General features: G+C 44.5%; 1 protein-coding gene and 1 long non-coding RNA gene across 5 annotated transcripts in view; one reads left to right on the top strand and one right to left on the bottom strand.

Moving 5' to 3' along the window:
- Positions 1 to 25,826, top strand: LOC142767439 (ras-related protein Rap-1b-like). Of its 3 annotated transcripts, none has more exons than XM_075869107.1 (3): positions 1 to 322; positions 21,630 to 22,128; positions 23,290 to 25,826. In XM_075869107.1, exons 1-3 carry the CDS (start codon positions 300 to 302, stop codon positions 23,635 to 23,637), a joined length of 870 nt encoding a protein of 289 aa, XP_075725222.1. In that variant the 5' UTR covers positions 1 to 299; the 3' UTR covers positions 23,638 to 25,826. The 3 variants fall into 3 exon arrangements, with proteins under 3 accessions (XP_075725222.1, XP_075725220.1, XP_075725221.1); XM_075869105.1 differs by lacking the exon at positions 1 to 322 and adding an exon at positions 6,243 to 6,590; XM_075869106.1 differs by lacking the exon at positions 1 to 322 and adding an exon at positions 14,710 to 14,834.
- Positions 1 to 26,422, bottom strand: part of LOC142767443 (uncharacterized) — a 525,683-nt gene that overhangs the window by 82,942 nt on the left and 416,319 nt on the right. The window lies entirely within an intron of this gene.

Below are 26,422 nucleotides of genomic sequence, written 5' to 3' on the forward strand. Positions count from 1 at the left end.
ACGGTGACGGAGTCTCATCCTCGTCAGCTGTTTCGGAGCAACGAGCTTCAAAAGAGACTGGTGCCACTTCACCGTTCGCGCAAGTTTTACATTTTCACCAACTAGTGTTAGCCTCAGAGGGTTCAGAAGGAGGAACGTTGCGTTCGGGTGCGAGTATTCCGATCGAAAGAGTTCATCTTCGACGAGGTGATACGTCTAAAGGACAAACAAGCCCCGATTTTTTTCCACGTGACACGACGATCGACGGGACCTGGTGTTCCAACCTGAACACGGAGTACGACAGGACCTCTTAGAGCCGAATGCGTTACGACAAACAGAACTGGTAAGTCCTTTATGAACTGTCATTTTGATTATGACTGATTGTTACTTATTCGTAATGACAAGCGGCACCGACGTACAGTTTTCTCGCCGCACTTATTCATTTCGGCAACACCGTGGGCATCTACCACTTTGACTCTTGGAAGCTTCTGCAAAGAGCTGTGAAGATTACGAGTGCTTCAGCTCAGCTTCTCTTTTATTATCACTTAGATAAATTCGTTTTCGTAATTGCGGCTGGGCAAAACGCATTTTAGAGCAAGCATGTTGATGTGACCTAGTAACTAGGTGTAGTGTATTGTCATCTGTTTTTCATTGCTGATATTTTGTCTGACCTCTGTTATTGAGTGCCATTCATAAGTTGACACCTGTACGTATGTATCGCGTTTTTTTGTCTGCTGTGTAACTTCTGAACTACAAATTTAACGAGAGCAACTTAACAAAAAAAACCGAAGGAAACGGTGTAGTGGTCAATTACTGCGGCCGTATGCGTCAGATGAATGGTTTATTCATGGTATACGTACTTATTCGGTATGTAAAAAGCATTACTCGCACCATCAAAGTGCTATTTTCACGACAATATATGCCTGCGTATCTATGGCATACGCTCATATACATAGGTCTTACCGCAATGCTTTAGTCTTTGTGACTAAAGCGAAAAATTTCCGTTTCATTAGCATGCGCAAACCTTCTAAAGACGCACTTGTTCCATGGTCATGAAAATAGAGGCGACCCTAGATACTTGGTGTGTAGTAGTGTCATACGCACGTAGACGTTGCTAAGTCCTGTGCGATTTCATTGATTAACGCTGTTTCGTCTCGCAGCTGAAACGAATAGCAGAGGCCAGGTGCGTGCGTCAGACTAGCACCATCCATATATTCCGCAACCAGTCAAGTTGCTCACAAGAAGTCATCTGCTCTTTCAATGAACTCGTTCAAATAATTTCAGCAAATATTCCGCGAGTTTCTTGGCCATAATATTGAATAGAATGGTATCCTTGTATTACATATGATGAATATAACAGTCATCTTGAATCGCAACCACCTACTTGGAACTTTTTTCCTTCTTTGTAGTGATTTCTTCTTGATTGCGATTTTGCTTTTTTTTGTGCATACTGGAAATTTGGTTGCCGGCAGGAAGTCACTGCTTCGGCAACGAAAATACAATTTTTCGCTCGTCCGACTGAAGTATTTGCCGTATCAAATGTCGTTTTTCTATACACTTCTCAAAGTTTTCAGCTTTCAGTTACAAGTGCAGAGTGGGAAACCTCGAGATCCTTATTTGTCTTTATTCTTTCGAAAACGACGTATAAGGGAAGGCGCTCGCAAGATAAGGCCCAGTCCTGTTGCGGGGAAAAAGCATCCTATTTTTTTTAAATATATATCGTTTTCTCCGCACGAGAAAGAGCAGTCTGGCAACTCCCGCTTTCCTCTATTCTGGTGCGTGAGAAGGGCTCTATGTACGTGTGCCGTTGTGCACCAAACGGCCTAAAGTGCACGCCGCCATGCAAATACCAACATTCGCGCATTCGCGCAAGTCATTAGGTTCCGAAAGTGGAGGCAGTGCCGTCCACTCAGCAAGATAGTGGCACCCACGCAAGAATTGTCTATAGGAAGCTCCATAGCATGCCATCAAAGTTTTCGCTAAAACGATGCATACAGCGTTGTAGTGGAGGATCGCGTTCGCAATTAAAATGTGTGTAGAAGAACGATTCGGCACTTATTGATCACCTCGACTACTCTGACATTTTTGAGTGGGAAGGAAATACAGAAGGGACTTGAACGTAAACACAAAGGTTCATAGTTTCGTCAATGTGACAGGACGACGTAACATACTTTGCCTCAAATACAGGACCACTTGCATCAGGGATGAACGTCATCTCATTTCTCTACTTTCAAAGCAACGCCGTTCTTTAAGTGGTGCAGAATTTCATTCCGCGACAGCCGGTGATGAGTCAATATGCGTCATGTATAGAAAAAAAAAACTTTACATTTGAATTTATGTTTCTTTATTTGTCCAGTATACTTTCAAGTGCCAATATATAGCTTCACTTTACCAATACTCCCTGTGGGAGGTCAGCCACAATCACAGCTCCACTGGATCCTGTACTCACACTTGTTGAAAACCTGTAAATTATTCAATGCAGAGCACTTTTATAAAAGTGTTGAAATATAGATGCGGGTACTCACTTGTGAATCGCAAAAAAAGAAAGAAAGCAACGGTCGTTGAACAAGCGGTGATAATAAAACACCGCAGCCGTTGGCGTCGAATTCCTGCGTTCGCCGTTTGCAGCTTTGTTTTGTGTGCGGCTGTTTCATAACTCATCCACCTCGTTAATAGGCCAGTGGCACACAGCTGCGGCTGGCAGCGTGTCGGGTCGTCATCGCTTGTAGAAGAACAGTTACGACACATTCGCACAAGTCGTACATGAGGTGTGGGTTTTCGCTCAGGCTGACAATGAGCGAACGTGTCATGCGACAACAATTTTCAGCTGATTGTCACGTTTCCCACAAGCCGTTACATTGGGCCCAAAGTATTGGCTGATGAAGAAACCGAATTTGTAGAAGTTGTTGCTTAATTTGTGTGGAGGGGGAGGAAGCGGAGGGGAGGTGGCTGTCATACTTGAACGTTAATTGTTGCTGTTTACCATCTCAAAAAACCACAACACCTCCAGGAAATCATTGCATATCTTCAATATAGTGGTATGTTGCTTCACAATCCGACTGGAGCAAAAGAAAAAAAAATAGCCCCGTATCTGCATGTAATCTGCGAATGTCGTCGAAAGATGTCTTGCGTGTGGAAAGAGTGAGCAATTATTTTGACGTTCCGCGCAAGAAAATTGGTGAATGGTATTTTGGAGGCGCTGCGTTAGAGTGCCTCGAGCGTGCAGCGGAGGCGAACGAGTGCATCAAGTGACGTCACACGTGAAACATGAGCGCCACTTGGCAGTCTCCTTGCAAAACGAAGCGCGTGGCTCTCAGACGGGTGTGCGCGCCCGTCTCAGAGGTGATAAGGTGATAAACGCAAGGCGACGGGTAGGTGCCACCACCATCGCGTCTTATCAAAGCGCTGGAAACGCTCACCTTTTCGTGCAAGCGTTTCCTGGTCAGCGCAGCGTGATAACCACTAGTGTCCTTAAAATTACTTATGTATGCATTTTATAGTAAAAGATGCACATGCAGAATATATACGTGTTGTTGTGGTGCCCAAGACTTGCGCAATAATTGTTTATTGTTGACAATTGCACAAGTATCAACGCTAAATCTTGAGCAACATTAGTGGGCGCTGCGGATGGGGTCGGCCGTTTCAAGAACCCGGTGCTTGAAAGAGTGGACAAACAGACAAATGTACAGACAGACAGACCAAAATTTTTGCGTCAAAAGTCCGAAGAAAGGCTGTCGTCTTTAAAATAAGACAAGGCGGGTTAGGACTTTCTGCTTTCGTCAACAAGCGTGGTTCACCTTCAGAGTGAGCCCAAGCCAGCTGATAGAGCGCAGAGTGGGCACGTCGCGGCACACAGCGGCCACCGTGGTTACTATGCAACTCGTTATGCTGGAACAGGCGAATGAGGCTATAATGAGTGGTTGCTGCGTAGTTTCGAGCATATGCGTCACCTAATTCTCGGTGTTCGACATCATTTGTCGAGAGAAGTGCGCGTGACTTAGGACTGACTTACAAAATTATTTCTAAATGACATCTTGTGTGCCGCGATACAATGTTTGCCTCACGTGCTTTTGCGAGGCTTCACTATCAATCGGCACAATTTTCTTACGATGTAGAAAGAGTGTTACAGAATTCTTTTTAACAAAAGCCAGTATTCCCTAACCTTTACACTAACAAGCAAGAAAAGCGAATATGACTTTATTGTTGTATCACATTTAGCAAAAGAATAATAGCCTCTCCAAGTGTTTGAACGTTAAGTCACGGAAAATTCAAATATACAAACAGTGCTTAACTACGACGGGTTTTTCTCCGCTCTTCCAGTGCTCGCACTGTGGGCATGACTATTGGCTTTAGCAGTTAGAGCTTAAAGCATGCTTGGCAGTCAGAGAATTATCGGTCCGAAATCGGACTCCTGAGTTATCACTCGCAAAAACCATTCCACTTTGAAAGCTTTGTGTTTCATGTACGTATGTGCTGCACACACTCGTGCAGCAAAGAAACCTCTGTGATGAACATAATTTGTCATATATGGCAGAATACAGGAGGGTCTTTGCTTTTTCGCCCCTGTAACATGATGTACATCAACGCTCATCAGATGGGCGTGGCTGCAGGCACATAATAAACGGTATAAAGTTTCACAAGTGCACTGTTTTGTTTATAACGCTTCGCCATCTTCCATGAGATGCAATAATAGCAACATTTGAAGTTTCGGGTGCCAAAACCATGGTATGATAATGAGAGACGCCGTAGTGGGCTCCGCCAATTTAGGTTTGAGGTGCTTTAACATGCACCTAAATTTTAATACAAGGACCCCTCAATTTTCGCCTCTACCGAAAATGCGGACGAGAATCGACCCCGTGAACTCAATGTCAGCAGTATAGTACCATATTACTAGGTTGTATATTTTCTCTTTCTTGATTCTTCCGCCACCTTACGGGTCTCCACAGAACTCAGTTGAATTACTTGTGTCCATGTGTTTCGAGTTGTCGATGAACTTGCACTTATAATTGCTGACTCCCAGGTTAGCTGAATTGGTAAGGCGACCGTTCCAGAGAGGCGATGGTCCCGGATTCAATCCCCGGACCGGGGCTAGCTTTCCGGCAACTAATAAGCTTTTCAATCTGAGAAATCCGTACGGATTTTTTGTGGCTTGACGCCAGAAGCTAGTGGCTGTCTATTTTCCTTTCCTTAGCACCGTGGTGACTTCGTGGAAGTAAATGGATGATGCTGATTGCCCGCGTCTCCTTAAGAAAAACGAATACGTCGTACTCAGCAAAAGAAAACGAAAACACAGAGTGTGCCAAGAAGCACAATCGCAGCGAAGTATTCAAGATGTTAATACTATTGTTCTTTAGCAAAACCAAGCTCGTCGTACGCACCAATAACAGCACACGTCCTGACAACGAAACGTGAACGAATGATTTAGCGCAGGCAAAGCGCATGCTTTCTACAGAAAACATTTTAAAACTTTGTTTTTATAAGTACGTCGCGAACCAGAAACACCTGGTGCTTAAACAGTTCCTACATTTCCGTACCGGGAGCATTTTTCAATAAGTGGAGCGGCGCCAAACAAAGTCACGGCTTAGAGTGAGGGGAGAGGGCAGGGAAACTGTAGAGGAGATGAACGCCTTCTGAAATGTTTCACGCAAGAGGTCCTTACAACAGGCGCTCTATTCCGTAGCGTTTCATGAATAACACATTAAAGAGGAATATGGCGTTGTAGTTTCTATGACGACCGCAACCGACTGCGCTTCAGCCAGCGTAGAAATTATTCGTTACAACATAGATTTGCCTTAGCCTCCTTCTTTGGGTCCACGTGGTCTGAAGTTCAGGAAACGCTGAGTGGCCACATTTTAAAGCATTGACGCTTATATGCTGACGAATTCAGATCGCCTCAAGAAGTTAACAACGATGCATTGTTTAAGCCTATCCGAAACAAACGCCAAAAGCGCAACAATAAGCAAAGCCGCAAGAAACGAAGACTGGGCAAATTCACGTGTCTATGTGTCACCCACGACTCCAATGCCGGCTCAAGGATCACAGCCCCCTGAATTACTTCTGGTAAATGTCGCGAGAAATTCCCCGCGCTAACCAAGGTAGTTGTATGCAGCGGGTTTCACGGAGCGGTGAAAGCTGCGTCTTACAAAGAGCGAGAGCGGGAGAGAAAGGAAGCGAGAAAGAAAAGAAATCGCAAAGAAAACGATGCGCTCTATGTTGACGCTCCTGCTGCACAAAACACAGGTGCGACGGAAGAAAGGGCGTTCCGAGTCAGGCGGCCTTCTGCCTGCAACGTCTCACCCGCCATGGACGCAGCCATGCCACCTGCCGCGCGACCTGCCTGCACGAGGCTTGTGTCGATGATGCTATCGAAAAGACGCGCGTGACGACATTAGTACATCTGGCAAACATTAGGTCTCAAGACTGACCAAAAAAAAAAGGCGACTCTATTCCCACTGTTCGAGAGGAATACGAAGTACAGACGTGTCTTTTATGGGAGTGCGAAGCGTTTTCGAAGATTTCGTTGTCACGGATCCGCTTTCTTTTCTCACCGCCAGTGAGGCTTGCGGGGTGTTCATGGAAGCGACGAATGTGCGGAGGTGGTCACTATTCCGGTGAGCTTTCATCGCAGCTGCGTATCAATTTTTCTTTACTTATTTCTAGACGTGCGCAGCGTGTTTCGCATCTTGACGTGTCGAATGTTACAAACGTTAGCATATGTTACCGTTCTTTTTTCTCACGACTTGACTGCGCAAAAGGACCGACCTGGGCGTGGCGCACTGTAGCCTAAACGGAACCAGGTGCGTGCTCAAGTAATGCTATGCCGATTCCTAAATGTTCCGTAAGCTTAAGGTGTACTATAACCTTTCTACTTTGCTTGCCATAAAGTGGCATGCATCATTAATAATCTGGTCAGCGTCAGAACTTTCTCATACGCACATTTGGAGCGTAAATCAAGTGCGTGAATACAGGCCATTGCTATTGGGGAGTTGAGCTTAGCTGAAGCTTTTTCTGACGCAGTACCTGTTCGTTCTTTTCATCGACTTCGACTATTCAATGCGAACGAAACCTGTTCACAATACCTTGAACGCTACGCATGTGTCGACACTACCATTCCCCCTCTTCCCCGCTTGCAACCAATGAAATCGTACGGAAGTTTACAATACGGCACCCGCGGTCCTACAGGCCGCAGCAATCATGACGTCAGCCAACTTCAACTTCACCCGCACGCAGCAGCATTACAGGAAACATTTAGCTGAAAAACGTTTCATGAATACTTCGAGCCGAGTGATCACGTGTATCCTTCGTGCTGGTTAAGCCGTAATGAAGAATTAACCCCTCCTTCTGCGTCATTTAGAGTTTCGGGGGTGATCGCGTGATGAATGCATGCATGTCCTTTCTCAGAACAGCCTGCGCATCGCTTCGTGTGAAGTTCATGTGCTGCGTTGGTAGTGGTACATTATAATCAACTATTTTGATTGGAACACACTTAATCTTTCTTTTTTATGACAGTTAACTTTACTATCGTTTTATGAATTGAATGACGTTAACACATGAGGGACACCCCTGTGTTTTTTACAAAGCAGGTCATTATATAGAACTATAGGTTAGCCATGTCCACGTGTTGTCCACGGTGAGAACGTGGAGATTACGTGAAGGAAATGTAACTGACAGAATCTGATCTACCCCGTAGCGACCGCAGCGACAGGTAGCCCACAGAGATTACCTCAGAACTCCCACATGATTGTGCGGTCGTTTCGCTACACAGAGATTTATGGGTAGCGCATGAATCAAGCGCTTCAAGTGCTCGTTCACTTGCTTCACATATTGCTAGCACTTCTCTTTCTATCATTTTCCTTTTTCTTACTTCTTTGAGTTATCTTACGCTTTCCTACGGGCCAGGTACCAAGCAGGAAGCATATCATCCAGTTAACCCGCCTGCCTTTCTTACTTCATTATCTCGCTCTATCACCCTCTCGCTAAATACAAAAGTGGGTCATCTCAGGATTGCAGCTCAGACTAGCATTGTAAACACACTGAGTACGTATTCTGTAGTTCTCTTCCGGCTGAGCTTAGGAGCCTGTTTTTACTATCGTAATTAATCAGACATCTCTCTATAACTCCTTTTCTAGAAACGGCATGGTTTCACTAAGAAACATGCTAGGCTAGGCATCTATCCACTTAACGCATTCTCCAATAAGAAGCTCCGACAAAACAAAATAAAATTTTGAATGCGTTCCAATGGCTACCCGCCTAATGCACCTGAAAAACTGGAGGTGCTTCGGCTAACTAGTAGCGCATTTATCTGAGCTCCTAACGTCAGTTCATTGAAGACGAGGTACAATTCCAGAGTTGTTGAAGTGGGAAATTACTCTTGTCCTTTACTCATACGGCAATGGTAAAAGTTTTTCTTTTCCTTTTCCTTAACAGTCAGATGTTTTTGTTTTTGTTTTCAACATATGAAAGTCCTCGCAAGACGGCGACAAGCTCAGTCGTAATGAAGGTCCACGATTCCTTCTCGTGAATTGTGATTGTCAAGATGGAAACAAATTTCTATATTGTGTTTCTCATGATGTCAACATTTGAATTGTTTTCTGTAATTGTTTTCTGATGCTACTTTAAAACTCGAATTCGCTTTCAGCAACAAAAAAACACATCCGAAAGTTCGCTCCCTGTAATATGCTTTGATGACTTTATACATTTGAAACTAATTAGTCGAGTGAATCAAGCAGTTCTTGCTTCACGAAGAACGAGTCATCCAACCTTGGCTTTTCGTAAAATGTTCTTTTTCAAAGGTCATGTGCTTTTACGTCCATCGTCAGTGAGTCACGCGTGCCAGCACGTGTATTTAAGAAATCTACTTAAGGAGAGGTTGGTGGAAATGCGTGGCGCCGGCTACTCGTCTTCTCTTGCACAGAAGTTGACATCGCATATTAGGTAACAAGCACAAGGCTATACCTAGGTTCAGAGCACAACACTTACGCACTGAGTCCAAGATTTTCATTTAAAAATGTGCTCACACCACACGTAATTTTTAAAAACACAAGTATTCAAGCAAATTGAAATAGCCCCACAAAGTTTACTAAATTACAAAAGGTGATCATGTCTCTTAAAAACTGAAATATTTTGACGAAGGTTTCCGCAAAGATATAGTGAAACACAAGAATAGTGTTGTAAAACATACCGGTTAGCAATAACGCTATTACATTTTATTTTTGGTTTAGTACTTTTGGGACATTTCTGATTCCTCCAGAAAATGAACTACTGCACGCGCAGCAGTGGCTTGTTGGTTTCCTTTTAGCCATGGACCTCAGAGTTCTGCTATTCATGGAGGTCGCTCATTCAAAGAAATTAGTTTTTCTAGTAAAATTTTTTTGACGCTCGTCATAATTTTCACAATGTAGAAAAATGTGCTCAACATCTTCTTCAGCTTCTCCACATGAGCAGGTAAGACTGCCAGCTTTCCTTATTCTATGCTGAAAGGCGTTCATGTAGGCCATGCCAAGTCGAAGCCCATGAATGGCTGTTTCTAACGATCGGCCAACCTTTAATGGCATAATAAAAGTGGTTCTTAGGATAAGAAACGAAAAGTGAACCTCACAGCTAAGTGCGACATGTCAACAGTAGTTCACAGGGGAAGGGGGATGGGTGGTAATAGACTGGAGTGGGGAAAGGAAAATGGAAAGAGCGAGGAAAGAGACCGAAACAAAAAGCGGAGGAGAGGGACGCACAGATCGTCACCGAGATCAAGTGGCGAGAAAACTTCACAATCGCTCACGCAGTTTGCTTCCATCAACTAAGTCGAGCAGCGCAGAGAGTGCACGCTTGATGTGCTCACGGCGATTCTTGGGGAACAGGAGGTGCTAAGATGTTGTCCAAGGCAGGCCGAGATCTCCGTACACTGCGAGCATCACTTGTCTGTTCCCGTCACCAGCCAGAGAAAGAAGCAACAGTTGGTCCAGAGTCTCCGCGACGCCGCAGTCCAGGCAGTGTGGACTGCCACGCCCGGAGTGCCGATGTTTCACTCGGCGGTGTAGTTGTCTCCGACAGAAAATAGCGCAAAGAAACGGGGACACAAGACGAGGACACACGGCACAGGCGCCAAATTAGTGCCTGTGCCGTGTGTCCTCGTCTTGTGTCCCCGTTTCTTTGCGCTATTTTCTGTCGTCACAATGCACCAACAAGCCCAAATTTCGACAGTGTAGTTGTCTCCGGTGCGGAGACGGAGAACTAAACTATGGTCCCTTCTCGGTAATCCCTTGAGAGGGAGATGCCGTGGCGGCATGACCCTCCTGACTGTCTGAGTTGTGTCGTACTACATGTCGACCTACAATAACATTCCCCATGCAATCACCAACCATGGCTATTTTTTTGTTTAGGCTTCTGCTATCGTTAAAAGGTGGCTAAAGATAGATGCTAAAGAACACTAGAAAAAAAAGAAGCCTTTTAACTCTCCCTTTCTCCTTCAACCCCTTATTTCCCAACCCCAGTGCAGGGTAGCATACCAGATACTAGCATCTGGTTAACCTCCCTGCCTTCCTTTTTGTCGTTTCTCTCTCTCTCTCTTATACCGATGTCACCTGAAAATAAAACGTTCTTGGGAACTTCATCGTTTTCATTGAGAGAATAGCCGTTTCGTCGCAAGGACGAAGTAGCGAACTTGACAACAACAAATGACGAAGTAAAGCGAGGGGCTAACTCTTTTGCATCCTATTGCGATTGGGCCCCTTTGGTCAAAGGTCAGAGTTCGCAGTTTCTGCTCGGGCTACGAAGCCCTCCAACCCTAATCACTCCCCCCCCCACCCAATACTCCTTCAACCCGATAAAAAACAAAAACAGATTGGGCATTCCCACTCTCCTTGAGCAGCGATCAATGACAGGCCCTGTACGCGAGGCACTGTTAACGTATGCATCCTAATTAGGGTGACGCGACTAAGATCACTGGACCGTTTCACCTCTATTTTGGCCGTGTTTGACTTGCATTCTATTACTCGCACAAAAAGCATAGGATGCGTGAGGTGATGCTAATATATAATACTTCATACAAACATTGAAGCCAATGCTGATGACAAAGCCCCACCTACCCTTATTTGTACTAGCCCCACATTCTTGCTGTATTCTTCACCAATTAACCACTTCAAATTGTAATATTGGTGCTCGTACTTTGCAGTAAAAAAATTAACTCAAGATATGGAGAAAAACGCGGCAGTTATAAAAGGTATAAATAACATTTTAAAGTCTGCTTTCATCAAAGTGCATGGTTGCTTCCTAAGCACTAGAACAAGATCTCAATCTGTATTAAGTACTATAAACCGCTTTTGATGACCTAGCTTTATGGCGAATTGAAAAAAGTGAATTCACGAAACACACTATAACATATGCCACAATTTTTGTTTTATTTCTGTGCGGAAGAACGCAGCTGTTCTGCTTTTCTTCCAAGGCACTTACGAATTATGTATATATTTTTATTTTTTTGAAACTCTTTTTATCAGGAACGCTTGTTAAAAGGTTGAAGCTCACGTTATAGAAATTCTAGTCGAATCTCAACCGTAGTAAGGAGTCTAACCACCACAGGAATATTTGTCCAACGTTATATTGGTTGTCCTTTTGCCATTAGCTGCACAAATGTGTATCAGGTAGGCATTATGACACTTTTTCCTGGATAGTCAATTGTTATGTCCGCAGAGTATTCGATGCTGCCACTTCCTCGTTCAGTTTTTCTACAATAGCACAATTTTTCTTTGTAGTTGTTTATGTGTACCTTTTGCGACTTGTTATTTATAACCGCTCAAATGTTAATGGCAGGTCAACGCTTTCTACATTTCTTGCTGAATAAACATCCTGGCTTTCTAGTACAATGTCCTCTGCTCTTTTTGAATTGAAGAAACAGACGCACCCCTGATAAATTTTGGGAAATGTGCTATAACTTGTTCTTTTCCTCAGTCAGCAAGCTCCAACTTCAGCTGAACTTTCCTAGGGGTACCTATATGTATATGAGTACTCACTGGGCCACTCACCCTTCTGCGTCGTGCTTGATACCGCACATAGCTCAAACAATCCGATTTCGAGTAGCACGAAATTTCAGAGTTTGAAGGTTCGATAGTTAACGCACTTCGAATGTTTGTTGTCAAATCAAGGTTCCGTAATGCACTTGAAGGAATGCGCTTTATACTCCTGCATACATTGAAGGGGTAAACTTTCATACGCTATATGCTGAAAAAGTTGCGGGTTCGAGTCCCGAAGAATAATTTAACTGATGGCTTCAAATCATTATTCACTTCACGGCCTTTTCTATTTCTCATGTACGCACTTTGTGTGACACCTCAACTATTCTTTTAGAAAAGGCGTCACGTTCTGAGTAGCGTTACCAACAGACAAAGACACAGATTTGCAAGAACGAATGGTTGGGTAAAATTATTATTCATCAAAGCGACAAGATATCTTTAATGACAGTTACAGGCAGGTAATGTCGCTTAATAATTACGAGCACCTAGTTGCAGTGGGCAGTCGACATAGGGAAAAATATGACACAAATATCAGTGGCATGTTTTAATGCGACCTTTAATTCACCCACAGAGGTACTTTGGACCAGGTCTGGCGAATCAACCCTCACTAATCTAGGAATGTTCGGCGAGAGTGGAAAGTCAGTGGTCATGCACATTATAAAAGCGTACCACTTCTAATAAAAACTGGAAGCGCTTGCTTCAAACGAAGGAATAGCATTCGCTGGGAAGACGCCGATGCGCTAAGCGTGACATCGTGTTAACCGTGGACAACTCTAAAGCCCTTTCCGATAAAATTCTCGAAGTATACGCAGCTCGCTCAGTAAAATTTGGCTTTTGTGAACTTGAAAGAAGACTTCACCATGACGAACTCGTCTCAGATCTCAACGCCCTAGGGGGCTCCTGTGAGTGCGCGTAAAAGATGTCAGCGGAATGAACTGGAGAATGAGTCAGCAGTCCTTGTTATTGTTTTTACTTTTTGCGGGCTCTTCCTACACACTAGAGGAGCGGCGCCAATCGAGCCAGCTTTGTTGATTGAAGCATCGTGCGAGGCTTCTGCGAAACATCGTTAGACGTTTGGTGTATTCAAGAGCCAGAAAAAAAACATATTGTAAGCACTAATACAAACAGATAAACAAATGATAACAAAATATCGTTGGTTTTACGTACATAGAAATGACGTGATCTACATGGCATGTCATAGCGGAGGACTCCGGAAATTTCCACGGTCTGTTGTTGTTTGAAGTAAGCATTTATTGCACTGTAAACGAGCCTCTAGAACTTAGCCCCATCCAAGTTCTACGATCATGGCGAGAATCGAACCCATGACCTTATGGTCAGTAGCTATGCACCGTAAACACCAAAACCATGGCGGATAGCGAGCACGTCACTTGGTTCTGCCAATAAGGTGGTATTCGAGTATACAGTCAGATTAACGAAGGCTATAGTCACGGTGCAGTGTCTTGCAATTCGACGGCAGCAACAGATCACACACCCCAGCGCAGATAACAAGCGAAACTGAGCCGTGGTCGCGAAAGATGTGCAAGCGACGTTCACGTCTCACCTTTGGTTATGTGGAGGAACCGTCAACCGCGGTAAAAGGAAGACGCCTGGACGAGTTCATTTTCTTCTTGGCCCTGGCGGTCACTGTTTGCGACACTGTGTTGTCCAATAAAGGCCCACCTAGCGCCGCTTGGTCAATGAACGCTGCCTCTAATGTACTTTGGTTTCTATGATAAGGCTACTAAAGTTGCCAAGTTCTTCATGTTTCAGCCAAGTTTTTAATAAAAAGCGCGAACGTGCGAAAACATTATTGTGCTCGTGCGTTTGTTAAGCAATGCTTCGAAACAATTGTTTTTATTTCTCAGAGTATAAAGGCTCAAGTAAGCTTTCACTCTGAGTTGATCTTGCTTTTGTCGCAAAAACTCGTTATGCCGTAATAATTTATATTCTCTCCGTGGTTTATTGTGTCGTCTTAATTGAGAAATGAGTTGGTCTTGTGGTTGTGAACCAGGTGCTTTTGCATCATGGTTTCATCTACGGCTACAACTTTTTTTTCTTCACAGTCAATCTTGACTTCTATAAACATCATCGCAAAGCATCGAAGCACACAAGAAACAAACTGCTTTAATTCATTGATTCATTGAAGTACCTTTATTGCGAGTTAGTTTTATTGCTCTTTATAATAATAAAACTGCTGGTTAATAAGTCTTCAGCAGGTATTGGTAACCACGTGCTTCCCTCTAACTAGAGATATAGTGAACCAAGGACCATTCAGGTATACTCGTCTGCGTCTAAAGGTTAGAGGCAAAAACAAAAGGTGACAATGGTGTAGGAGAACAAGCAAAGACAGACGTTCCAAGTGCCTGCGTCATCATGTACCAGCGAGCATCAATACAAAAAAGCTTTCCCGCGGAAGCACTTATCGTTCCCACATCAGTCGGGAGTGATCGTTTCAGCATTTGTTTACAGTTTGAAATCAATTAAGGCACCCCACACGTGAGGTTAGACTTCCGATGCGCGTTTGAAGCGCGCGCTCAATCATAGCTCGTGCGTGTCTACTCTGCGTCTTCTCCAAGTTGACGCGACAAATTTAGTGAGCAACTTTGGTTTTTTTCTTTTGTCTTGTATGTTTATTTTTTCAGCGTTGACATTTCTTAAACACAAGGTGAAAGCAGCAGATACATATATAGGCGCGCGTTAGCCTGCATGCTTCAAACGAAGACGTTTTGAGGTGCAGCAAAGTTCGGAACCGAGGCTGCCTAATTTGGACTGTCTTGACCTCAAGGTCTACCCGGCGTTCATTACCGTTATGCCTTCCATCACGAGATTTTTCTTCCGCTACAGGCATCTTCTGTGAGTCGTGTTTTCATGCCATTTTGTTCGAGTCTCCATTTATTTGTTATCACAATCGTCATGGTCTCATGGACATCTTTTCATTACCCTCGGCGTCAGTCGTGATAACGCCCGGCGCACCACGAAAGCTCCGACACCGCATACGAGCAATCTATAATATACAACGCTTTTTTTTTGTACTGCTAGATTATGCCATATTCATATCATCGTAATTCAATACACCTGCTACATCAATTTATCTGTGATTATTAGGCAAAGAAACAGTAAGCTGTCAAGCTATAATTCTGAAACGTAACGAGCTGAATGAGGCTTTAGGACATGTACAGGAACTCTGTAGTGACTAACATTATTATCAAATAAAAAGCCAATCGCACGACCTTCTTAGTTTGTCGCGATCGTGGAAGTATGCGCTGGCTTCATTATGAGAGAATGAAGTAAATTCCGCTAAATGTACCGCCCACGGGGCTTTTGAACGTGTTGTATTATAGTCATGCGTGATGCCACTTCTGCGCAGGGCAGTATTGTGGTTTGGTGCCCACAGAGCTTCAAGGAGTGATTCTATGAAGGCTGTAATGATCTTCGTGCTGTAATGTTAGTTATTTATTATTTTCTGTTAATGCTCTGAACAAATTAAGTAGATGCTTGGTAAAGCAGGCCATAATAAAGTGCTTGTGCGTCAAACACTTGCAAACATGCAATTAGAAGCGGCTGAACTCACGTACTTTTTACAATATTGCTTAACAATATTTCTGCCCCCATGACGTCAATGAGTACAATGATCCTGCACATTTAGGCGCTGCGGTTCTGAGAGTCGATTCTTGCGCCACCTATTAGCCACATCTCGCATGCAGTCAAACAATTACAATGATTAATATGTGGGGTTTAACGTCCCAAAACTACCATATGATTATGAGAGACGCTGTAGTGAAGGGCTCCAGAAATTTCGACCACCTGGTGTTCTTGAACGTGCGCCCAAATCTGAGCACATGGGCCTACAACATTTCTGCTTCCATTGAAAATGTAGCTGCCGCAGCCAGGATTCGATCCCGCGACTTGCGGTTCAAACAGCCGAGTACCTTGGTCACTAGACCACCGCGGCGGGGCGGAGCCGAAAAACTACCAGTGTACCCAAGAAACTTTTTTCATGCACATGCACTCGAGCATTGTCTGCAAATGTGGCGTCTGCAACTCACTGCGTCTACAACGAGCCGAAAGGAACATTCAGTGACTAAAGCGACAGCACGGTGATTGTAAACGGCTGCAGCACTATCTAGCAATATTGCCAGCAGGCGGAGCCCAGCCGCGTGCGAGGCCATTCATTCACAGAGAAAGGAGACACTATGTATGGGCCTCGCGCGGGAAATTTCGAAACCGACAGTCATAAAAAAATTGAGGCAACTTCCATGTACAGCTATGAAGCCTGAAGAAACTGCGGAGTTGTTTCATTTAGGTTTTTCATTCCTTTTCTCGTTCTTTTCTTTCTTTTTCTCTTACCCTATATTTTCGGTCCTTTCTCATGTCTTTATCACTACTTATTTCATTTCATTTTCTTCTCGTTTTCCCCATTTTTCCCGCTCACTATCCACTTCTCACTGGCTTCTTCTTTATCTTTCTTTTCTATGCGTGAATTCACATACGTTATGCCAAGCGAGTACAGCATACAGCATGCAGGACTCCTATAGACTGCTCCACACTTTATAAGATCATCAGTTCACTAGAAGAACAAGAGGAAGGAGACTTCTCTCCGGCGGAAGTGCGAGCTCAACGTGCTACTGATGTTTATCATATACGAGTTTTCACCTGCGTTACGCCAGGTGATGACAGCATGCAGCCGCTCAGGACCCTGAAGTGTGCCGCACTTTGAAATACTTCAACAGAGTGATAGGGTCCAGTGACGCGATACGCACATTTTGGTCGGCTCGCTTGGGTCGCGCCTGCTGCGGAGACCTGTTGCCACCTAGGATGGCCTGCGAACTGGGCCCCACGAAGTGCGACGGGTGATGTAGGAGGAGACTGACTTGCCGAGGCTAATAGAACCAAGTAGACGCTTTGCTCCCCGGCCATCTGATGATGACGTGGTTGCACAATGAGCCAGTTAACGCCCTCGCATGCGTGCAGCGTAGACGTTGATTCTAAGAAACAACCTCACTAAATCATCGTAATTGTATACTGCGTTGAATGTAATCAAGCTTAAATAGGCTTTTCTCCAGCAGACACCTGCATAACAAGATTTTTAATTGTTTTACCTGGACACACTGAAGGTCATTCAACGCGCACGTAGAAATTCTGACTTCTATGTATTTGTTTATTTAAAAACTGAACATATATGGCGTATAGTAATTAGCAACAAAAATTACAGTAACCGTTGAATACATTCGGATTACAAAGAAAAAAAAATGCCACTGGGAGCATAGTAGTGTAGAATGCTTTCCTTGCGGACTGACCGACCAAAAAAAAAAAGAGTACTTGGCATGAATGCTGCCGACACATTGGCGAAAATTGTTAATTTAGTCTTGTAGGGCAGTCTAAAACTTCTTGTGGAAGTGAATTGTATTCCCTTGAATTGAGCATGGGTACAAGATGTCAATTTTAATATAGGAATATTCTAAGAACTGATTCTCTATCACAGCCCCGCTGCGGTGGTCTTGTGGCTAAGGCACTCGGCTGCTGACCCGCAGGCCGCGGGATCGAATCCTGGATGTGGCGGCTGCATATCTGGTGGAGGTGGAAATGCAGTAGGCCCATGTGCTCATATTTGTGTGCACGTTAAGGAACCCCAGGTGGTCGAAATTTCCGGAGCCCTCCACTACCGCGTCTCTCATAATCATATGGTGGTTTTGACACGTTGAACTTCACATATCAATCAATTCTCTATAACAGCCTGCGACGGAGAGGAAGTCACTTATTGTGCGTATTAAAGTGTAACAGCGTAACAGCAATGACTGATTTAGTATTCTCATGGGAGTTCTAATGCTACCTGTGAAATGGCATGCTACGTTATAATGAAGGCCGTTATGCTTCTTACGATGTGCTCCATTCACAATATGAAAGTGTTTCCATTAAAGTTTGAAGGGAAGTCAGGCAATTACAAACATATTGAGTTAGCAACAGCAAATTACTTCACGTATCGTTATGTGTTGAACTAGGCTTTCGTGCCCGGCTTGTGAAAAGTGCGCTCAATTTATGGCAATCTAGGTAACCAATGTCACTGGTGCTATGTCTCCTCGTCAAAACCAGATGCCGCTGCTTTACAATGACCGAATAGGTGCTCACTCAGTGGAGACTTGAGAATTGACACCTCCTTGTATTTTCTGAGCTTGCCAGCAGTTGTGCTGCCCAGGAAACTTGCCATGTGTACTCCTCAACTAAGTTGTAAAGGAGAAAAGAAAAACTAGCGTTGTTTTTATTGTGCAGTGCAATGACGACAACATACTGGTTTTTCGAACTTGCGGAACTCTGTGTCAGCAATGATGCTATGCTTTTTGTAGTATTTCTAATAAGGTCAGCTGTTTCGCGGGTACTCAGATTTGCACAAGTTGCAAACAGCGCTTATCTCTGCCTCTGCTTTCAGAGACAATGCCCTTCGGCATCTACAGAGCAGGTTTTTATGTAATTCGGCGCGCTTCTAATAACGGTGGGCAAAAACGCTTCGATCGGTTCGAACAAAAAGATTCTTATTCGTTTTGTCTTTGCTTTTTTTTTTCTTTCGCGGCAACGTACACACTCCAAGAAGCAGTTTTCGCACTCGTTCTATAAAGGCAGCCAACCTGCCGCTGCAGATTCGGAGGAGTTCGCAATGGACCAAGAGAGTGCAGCTGTTGCCGAGAGGGCTCCCGAATGAATAGACCCTCGCAAGACGAGCGCTGTCACATATATTCAGCGTTTGACGGAAACAGCTTCCCTCCTCGTTAGCCCAGCTGCTCGGGCCCGCTCGTGTCACGACTGTGACGTCATCCTCACCTCAGCCAACTGCATCTCGCATTCCCGCGGAGGAACGGTATTGAGCACCGTGCGGGCTTAGCTCGAAACGATAACTGGGCTTGTGACTCGCTCATTACGTCACATAAGTCACGGGTACTGACGGAAGATGGACAAAGATTTCGAAAAGTGGTGAGTCTATAGCACCGTGCCCTGCAGTGCGAGGTAAAAAAAACAAGCTACAACGTTATCTTTCGGTCACCATAGACAAACGAATGAACAGATGCGGTTAACCTGGCCGAGATTGAAAAAAGAACATATGGATTCGCATTTTTTCATATTTGTAGCAGACTAGAGGTTAACCACTACGCACTGACTGAATTATAGTCATCCGTGTAGCTCCATAGCAATCACTCAAACTGTAAGAATAACACAGCTGTTGGCTATCTTACTGAGGCTACCTCTTTGATTTGGCTTTCCTCGAATCCCGGCTGCGGCGGCTGCATTTCCGATGGAGGCGGAAATGTTGTAGGCCCGTGTGCTCAGATTCGGGTTCACGTTAAAAAACTCCATGTGGTCGAAATTTCCGGAGCCCTTCACCACAGCGTCTCTCATAATCATATTGTGGTTTTTAGACATGAAACCCCATTTATTGATCTATTGATTTTGATTTCCGTCTCCTTGTGAAAAAAAAACTTCCTTCAGCATTGGTCACCTGATTCCCAGTTGTGTTTTTTGAACGCGATAGTGTAAGAGAGCTCGGGTCGCATAAATTCCACCGTCGGCGTCAGCACCATTTGTTATGAGCGAAAAATCGTCCGTGAGCGAAAAATCAAGAAAGAAGCAAATAAAATAAAGAATAATACTCAGGTTCCATTGACGATTGAACCCGGGCCATTTGCGTGGCAAGCAGGTGACCCGTCACAAAGCTACGACGTTACTTGCGGCTGCTTCAGGAAAAAAAAAAACACTACATAAATGCCATGTAGTGGAAAGAGTCTCCTTAACATTTTTTGTTCGAGAGGTGTCACGACTAAAACGAGCCCATTCGGCGGTTTGTAGGCGCATTTGGAAGACCATCAAACTACGTCGAAAAAAGGCCGGGATAGTGCATTCATTGCCATTAAAACACACAGTTACTAAACAAAAAACAAGTCTACTTCACTGCTAACCACGGTATGTTTCGAAAACAGTATTTTCGTGTTTCACTACGACATTTTTGGAAAAACCTTTCTGAAATCAGTTCTGTATTTAAGCGACAAGATGACCCTAAATATTTTATTGATCTTTCACGTTTTGTGTGAACACTTATATTGGCGTGATCACTCGTGTTTTTACACTCAATGTGGTGCGGACACTTTTCTATGTAGTGTGGACACATTTCTGTGTGGTGTGGACACTTAATGTTGAAAAACGTGAACTCATTGTGTAAGTGTTGGGCTATGTACATATGTATAGCCTTGTGTTTGCTACAAAATGTGCGATGTCGACTTTTGTGCAAGAGTAGTAGCCGGCGCCACGCATTGGCACCAACCTCTCCTTATCTACATTTAATTAAAGAAAAACTTTCAAACTGCTCAAAAAATGAACAACTATGACCATCTAGCGGAAAATATGTCATGTCTTTCTAAAAGCGTTAGTCAAGCAAGCAGCAAACGCTAGATAATGTGCTGTCATGTCTGAGGCATTGTGAGACTAAGATGGCGAGCGCGCGGCGTGTATCTTGGAGGCCTTTCGACTCTTGCTTTAGATCAAAAACCTGTATGTGCCATTTGCACGCGCGCATGTGTGTGTGCCTGTGTGCCATCTGTGAAACATTGTGAAAAGCATGTTTCGCCTACAGCAGAGCGCCGTTCTAGCAGAGAAAAGTGGCCACACTGCACAGTCACTACATTGCTATAGATACGTGGCGCTTGCGCGAGCGCTCGTTTGTGTGTGTGTGTGTGTGTGTGTGTGTGTGTGTGTGTGTGTGTGTGTGTGTGTGTGTGTGTGTGTGTGTGTGTGTGTGTGTGTGTGTGTGTGTGTGTGTGTGTGTGTGTGTGTGTGTGTGTGTGTGTGTGTGTGTGTGTGTGTGTGTGTGTGTGTGTGTGTGTGTGTGTGTGTGTGTGTGTGTGTGTGTGTGTGTGTGTGTGTGTGTGTGTGTGTGTGTGTGTGTGTGTGTGTGTGTGTGTGTGTGTGTGTGTGTGTGTGTGTGTGTGTGTGTGTGTGTGTGTGTGTGTGTGTGTGTGTGTGTGTGTGTGTGTTTGTGTGTGTGTGTGTGTGTGTGTGTGTGTGTGTGTGTGTGTGTGTGTGTGTGCGTGCGTGCGTGTGCGTGTGCGTGTGCGTGTGCGTGTGCGTGTGTGTGTGTGTGTGTGTGACAAACTTAATAATAAGTATGCACAGAGGGGTTCAATGGCACACAAGGGGCCGGATTTCACTGTAGTGTTCACCTCTTAAATGCGAAGCTTAAGGGTCCCCCATTTCTTTTTATTTTTCTTCTCTTCAAATTTTTTCCGACAGTGGTGATTACAAGTCCCGAGATATGAATCCACATACCTAGTCACAGTGCTATCACAGCAGTGTTGCTAAGCTGCTTCTTATAACCTCCTAGTGCCTTCCACATGAGACTTATTCGCCACCTTTCAAGAATCGCAAAGCGGGTGCTCGTGAAGGTAGCATCAATGTATACTGTTAATGCAGAATAGCCAAAAATATGGACGCTGAGAACACGGGACACAGCGCTGGCCCGTTTATCTCGCTGTTCTGCCATAACTTTTATGAATGAATCAGCCCACTTTTGCTTCGTCAATATAAACCTTTCCGAAAGTGTCTTACGCCTTACCCAAGTTAACTGACTGCTATGTATCTCTGACCATGCATATTTTATTGGCTACGCAGGTACTCTCAGGTGTCGGGAGAATCGCTCGAGGATAGGAGAGATTCCACCGCGAACCTCTCCAAGAGCGAGCGCCCAAAGCGTGGTGGCAAGAAAAAGCACCAGCAGCGCGACAACGAGCACACACACGACATGCCGACCTTAAGCGGACTTCACCTGCCTTCCTCCAGTCCCACCGGCAACGGTGGAATCGCTGCTCCCGGAACCTGCCAGCCATCGACCACAGTCCGCATCACCGTGATGGGAGCGGCCCGCGTCGGCAAGTCTTCACTCATTCAACAATTCCTGTACGGCCGGGTGCCGAAGCAGCACAACGCCACCGTGGAGGAGCTGCACCGGCGAGACTACGGTGCCTCCAACGGAGGGCGCCACAGGCTCACCCTGGAGCTGCTGGACACCAGCGGGAGCTACCAGTTCCCGGCCATGAAACAGCTGGCCATCACAACGGCGCAGGCATTCATCTTAGTCTACTCTATCGACGACATGGAGTCCTTCGAAGAGGTGCGTGATCAATTCGAATCGTCAAAAAAGATGAACTATCGCGATCGCCGGTGTACGCAATTTCCGCAGCCGCGCATAGAAACCGCACGGATGGTGAAAAACCAGAACTGGACAGAGCGCTCACAGAATCACCGTTAATGTGATTCTCTTAATTATTTGTTAATTACGAAGGCTCATTCAACTCAATGTAGGTTCTTATTATCTTGTTGGAATCCGATGGTAACACCGTATAAGGCCACCGTAGTAAGATATACAGTTGGGGCCACGCTGATTATGTGCTACACTGGGAGCTTTTCTGAGAAACAGTCATCGCATATACTTGATAAAGCCAGAAACAATCATATTCAGCGGTTGTTTAGCCTATTGATAAGCCAAAGACACCAAAAAAACTTCTGTTGCTTGGCAACAAGAAATGGCCCCGTGCGGTGGCGTAGTGGCTAAGGTACTCGGCTGCTGACCCGTCGGTCGCCAGATCGAAAATGTTCGCCACCATCGAGCATTTTTGATGGAGGCCAAAATGCTGTAGGCCCATGTGCTCAGATTTAGGTGCACGTTAAAGAACCCCAGGTGGTCGAAATTTCCAGGACCCTCCACTACGGCGTCTCTCATATTCATGTTGTGGTTTTGGGACGGTAAATTCTGCATATCAATCATTTCAACCATACATGTAAAGAAACGTAATAATAAGAATAAGTAACTATGCACATTAGGCTGGATTTTGCAGAATTAGTGACACATTCTCAGTAGCGAAAGCTTTGCACCTGAGCAGCTGTCCTGAATAGCGCGGAAGGCGAAGTCCGCTTGTTCATCTGCCTCGGATTTAAAAAATGTATTTCATCGAACCCCCCCAAAAAATTGCCCAATAGGTAAATCGCTTCTATGCACGTGACGTCACTGCCCAGGTTGGCGCGAGCGTCACACGAGGCGCGATCAATATTGTAATACAAGCGCTTCCAGTGCGTCATCGTTCCATCAGTGTCCCAACTTCTTGATTATTTTTTTTGTGAACTGCGTCGCTGAAAGACGTTACACCGCGGCGCAAAATCATGTGATGTTTCTTTTCCAGACCTGTTATTGAATGGCGATATCTTCGAGAATTATAATTATACATTTTTTCCTTGACGCAGCAGCATTGAAAAAATACTTATTTTTCTTTCGCAGGTCCGTCGCCTTCGAAGTGAAATCCAAGAAGCCCGCGCCGAACTCGGCAAGGACATGCCCCCGGTCGTGATCGTGGGCAACAAGTCCGACCTGGCGTTCAGACGCACCGTGGGTTACGAAGTTGCGGAGACCGTCGCCACAATCGACTGGGAACACGGCTACGTCGAGTGCTCGGCCCTCGAAGGTCTCAACGTGACGCAAGTCTTTCACGAGGTTCTCATGCAAAGCAAGCTTCCCGAGGTCCTCTCCAACTCAAACCGGCGGCGACAGTCGTGCCCCGCACAAGTCCACTCGCACAAAAGGTTGTACAGCAACGGAGCAAAGAGGCACAGCTGCATCATCTCGTGAACTGTCTTTCGTGAACGTTTACGTCATGCACCCGTGGAAGAAAATGTTATTGTGCTTGTCAAATTAGCGTCGCAAAGTTCAGAAACAAAACTTCGTAACACGTTGATCAGACGACGTCATTTAGAAGTGGAACGTTTTGTTTTCGCAAGGTATAGGCCCAAATACGGAGCAACTACCTATTCATATCTAACAGCTGGCGCCTGGATAGATTGGATATCTTAGCGTTCCGCGGCGCGTTTGTGAATAAGTGTGGTACAAAGATTTCTTCGTGAGACTGTTGGCTGATCATCTCAGAAAGATGAGGCGCGAAACGCCTGCCTTCCTTCTTGGAGGACACGGATATACAGGGTCTTTCACCAAGATTCCTTGCGGAGAAGCAAATTCATCAGCCAAAACTATATCAGGCGTCCGAGTGAAATTTTTTTCTCGTAATCCTGAGAAAGACAAAAGTACAAACATTCAGTCAGAACGTCCACGGTGATGCCTTAGTGAGCCCCAGATTACAGGGTATCCAGAGTAAAGTACACGCACTTGAAAGACGCACGAACAATGCTGATTCACGCCATACTTTTTGTGAATAGAATTCTGGTTCTACTTGAATGTAATGTAGCTGGGCATATATTTATGGCGCTATGATAGACGCGGTGGATGTGAACAGCCAGGTGACATGTACAAAAAGAGCGAATGCCTTATTTAATCTAAATAGAGAGAAATACGGACTACAGGCAGGGAGATTAACCAATCTTTGTAAACCTACACGAGGGAAGGTGAAGCAAGGAAGGCTAATAGAGAAGGATGCGTAATATAAACGGCCAACACCCGCTGTTTTCATTTCATAGAGAGATAAGCACTTGTACGTCCGCATTGAATTTTTTGATAAGGTCACTCACTCTCTGCTTCAGTGACAGCTACCTTCACAATACCTTGGCAACGTTTACGATTGTACAGATGCCGAACAATCAGTTTCCTTTTTGTCTTTGTACAGCGTGAGATGCGCTGTCATTCGATTCTCACTCTTTCTTCGAGAGTGCACTTGTGTATTTCTGAATGTCCTTGTTTTCGGAGTTATTGTTGGTCGTGTCACTTCACATTTGTGTATGTGTACGCTTGAGGCATTTGAAATGATTTCTCCAGGTCGTTTTGCAGTACTGTTTACGCGAAATACTTCTTGGGCATTGTACTCGTACTAACGCCTGCCTCTGCTAAATGTTCCGTCAACATTACGAGTATGATAGGCAGCGAGATAATGCGCATGCGCAATCTACTGGGTCACCTTTATGCTTTCCTGGAATAGTGCTCTGACGCGATGTCACAGCAAATGGCTGCTGATGCGAGTATGTTTTTGTTTCCCGTAGATGAAACACAAACAGAAAGCCTGTACATTTATATTAGTAGAGCAGAAACAAGATCGATGCTTGAAAAGACGAAAGATCTTTCGATAGGGAGCGCAGCTGCAGCGAACATTTTGACAAGTGGTCTTGTGTTCACGACATCAACAGTTAACTGCTGTCATGTGGAAGACAAGACACCTTCTTGAAACGTCCTCTACAGCGGCATCTCCGCTATCTGTGTTCAAACACATCTTTTATCTATTCCACAAAACGCCGTCATGCTAATTTCAGAATCACAATAACAACGGAGTTGGAAACGCGCATTTAGAAAGTCAGGATAAATAGTTGTGTGAAATAGAGTGAAGTTTTTATGCTGCGCCAGCTTTCGCCTCGAAAACTTTGCGTCAGTGTAACTTCAGGGACACACGTACGTACCACAGCCATTGTCATTCTCCCCGCTTAGATGTGAATGTCAGTGTTTTTGTTGTTTTTGTTCTGGTTGTGATTGTACTGCATTTGCTGCATTGTTCTTTTCGGAGCATGGAGGCTCGTATCTACATACAAGATCAAAACGTTTCTGTTGTGCACATCAAAGTAAGGTATACATGTATATACACAGGGCTACTGCTTATCACTGAATCTTCACTTACCTGCTGTATGTATATACACACCCTGGAAACCACCTTTCTGCTATTTAAGGAACTTGTATTTTTATATACTGTTAAAACTGTCCTGTGATTGTAATATACGGTCCTGTCTCCGCAGTATTTATTCAGCAAAATATAATATCTGCTTTCACTCTGTCTTTTCCTTGCGCACACTCAAAGAGTCTTCCAATAAATAAATTCTGAAAAACAATTGTATACTTTGTTTACATATGTTTAGGAGGCTTGATATGTCGTGTGGAAAAGTACCCATGGTTTTAATTATCACAATTTATGGCTACGTAACGAACATACATTTGTTTCCATCATCATAATTTCTGATTTTATCAATGTGTTATTAAATCAAACAAGTAGACGAGAGCCAAAGTTGTCAATAGAGATTAAACTCATGGTGACATGACGTAGGTTTTTTGAGCAGTTAGGCATATACCTGACATAAAACTAAAGAGTTCAATACCTCGTCTGAATCCATAAGTACTGTACGAGTAGGAATACAATCAAGATCTTTCAAGCAGAAGGTATTGCGGGAGACTGCGTTCAAAACAATTTTCTTTATGCTTGCTCTCACACGAACGCAGATCTTAAGAGATCATGAGGTTCAAAAATTTTAGACTTCCAACACTGTTGGAGCCCGTGGTTACCTTTCATGAAATATAGCGCTTTAAAAATGAAAAAAAAAAATGTTTTCACAGATAACACAGAAGAACGTAGGACCTCCAAAGTTGAAGAAAAATGCATCGTATGAGATTGACTCATTGCCATTCTACTGTGATACGTGTCAAAGTGACC

Source organism: Rhipicephalus microplus, chromosome 7 (assembly GCF_043290135.1).
Source record: "Rhipicephalus microplus isolate Deutch F79 chromosome 7, USDA_Rmic, whole genome shotgun sequence".
Classification (NCBI taxonomy): Eukaryota; Metazoa; Arthropoda; class Arachnida; order Ixodida; family Ixodidae; genus Rhipicephalus; species Rhipicephalus microplus.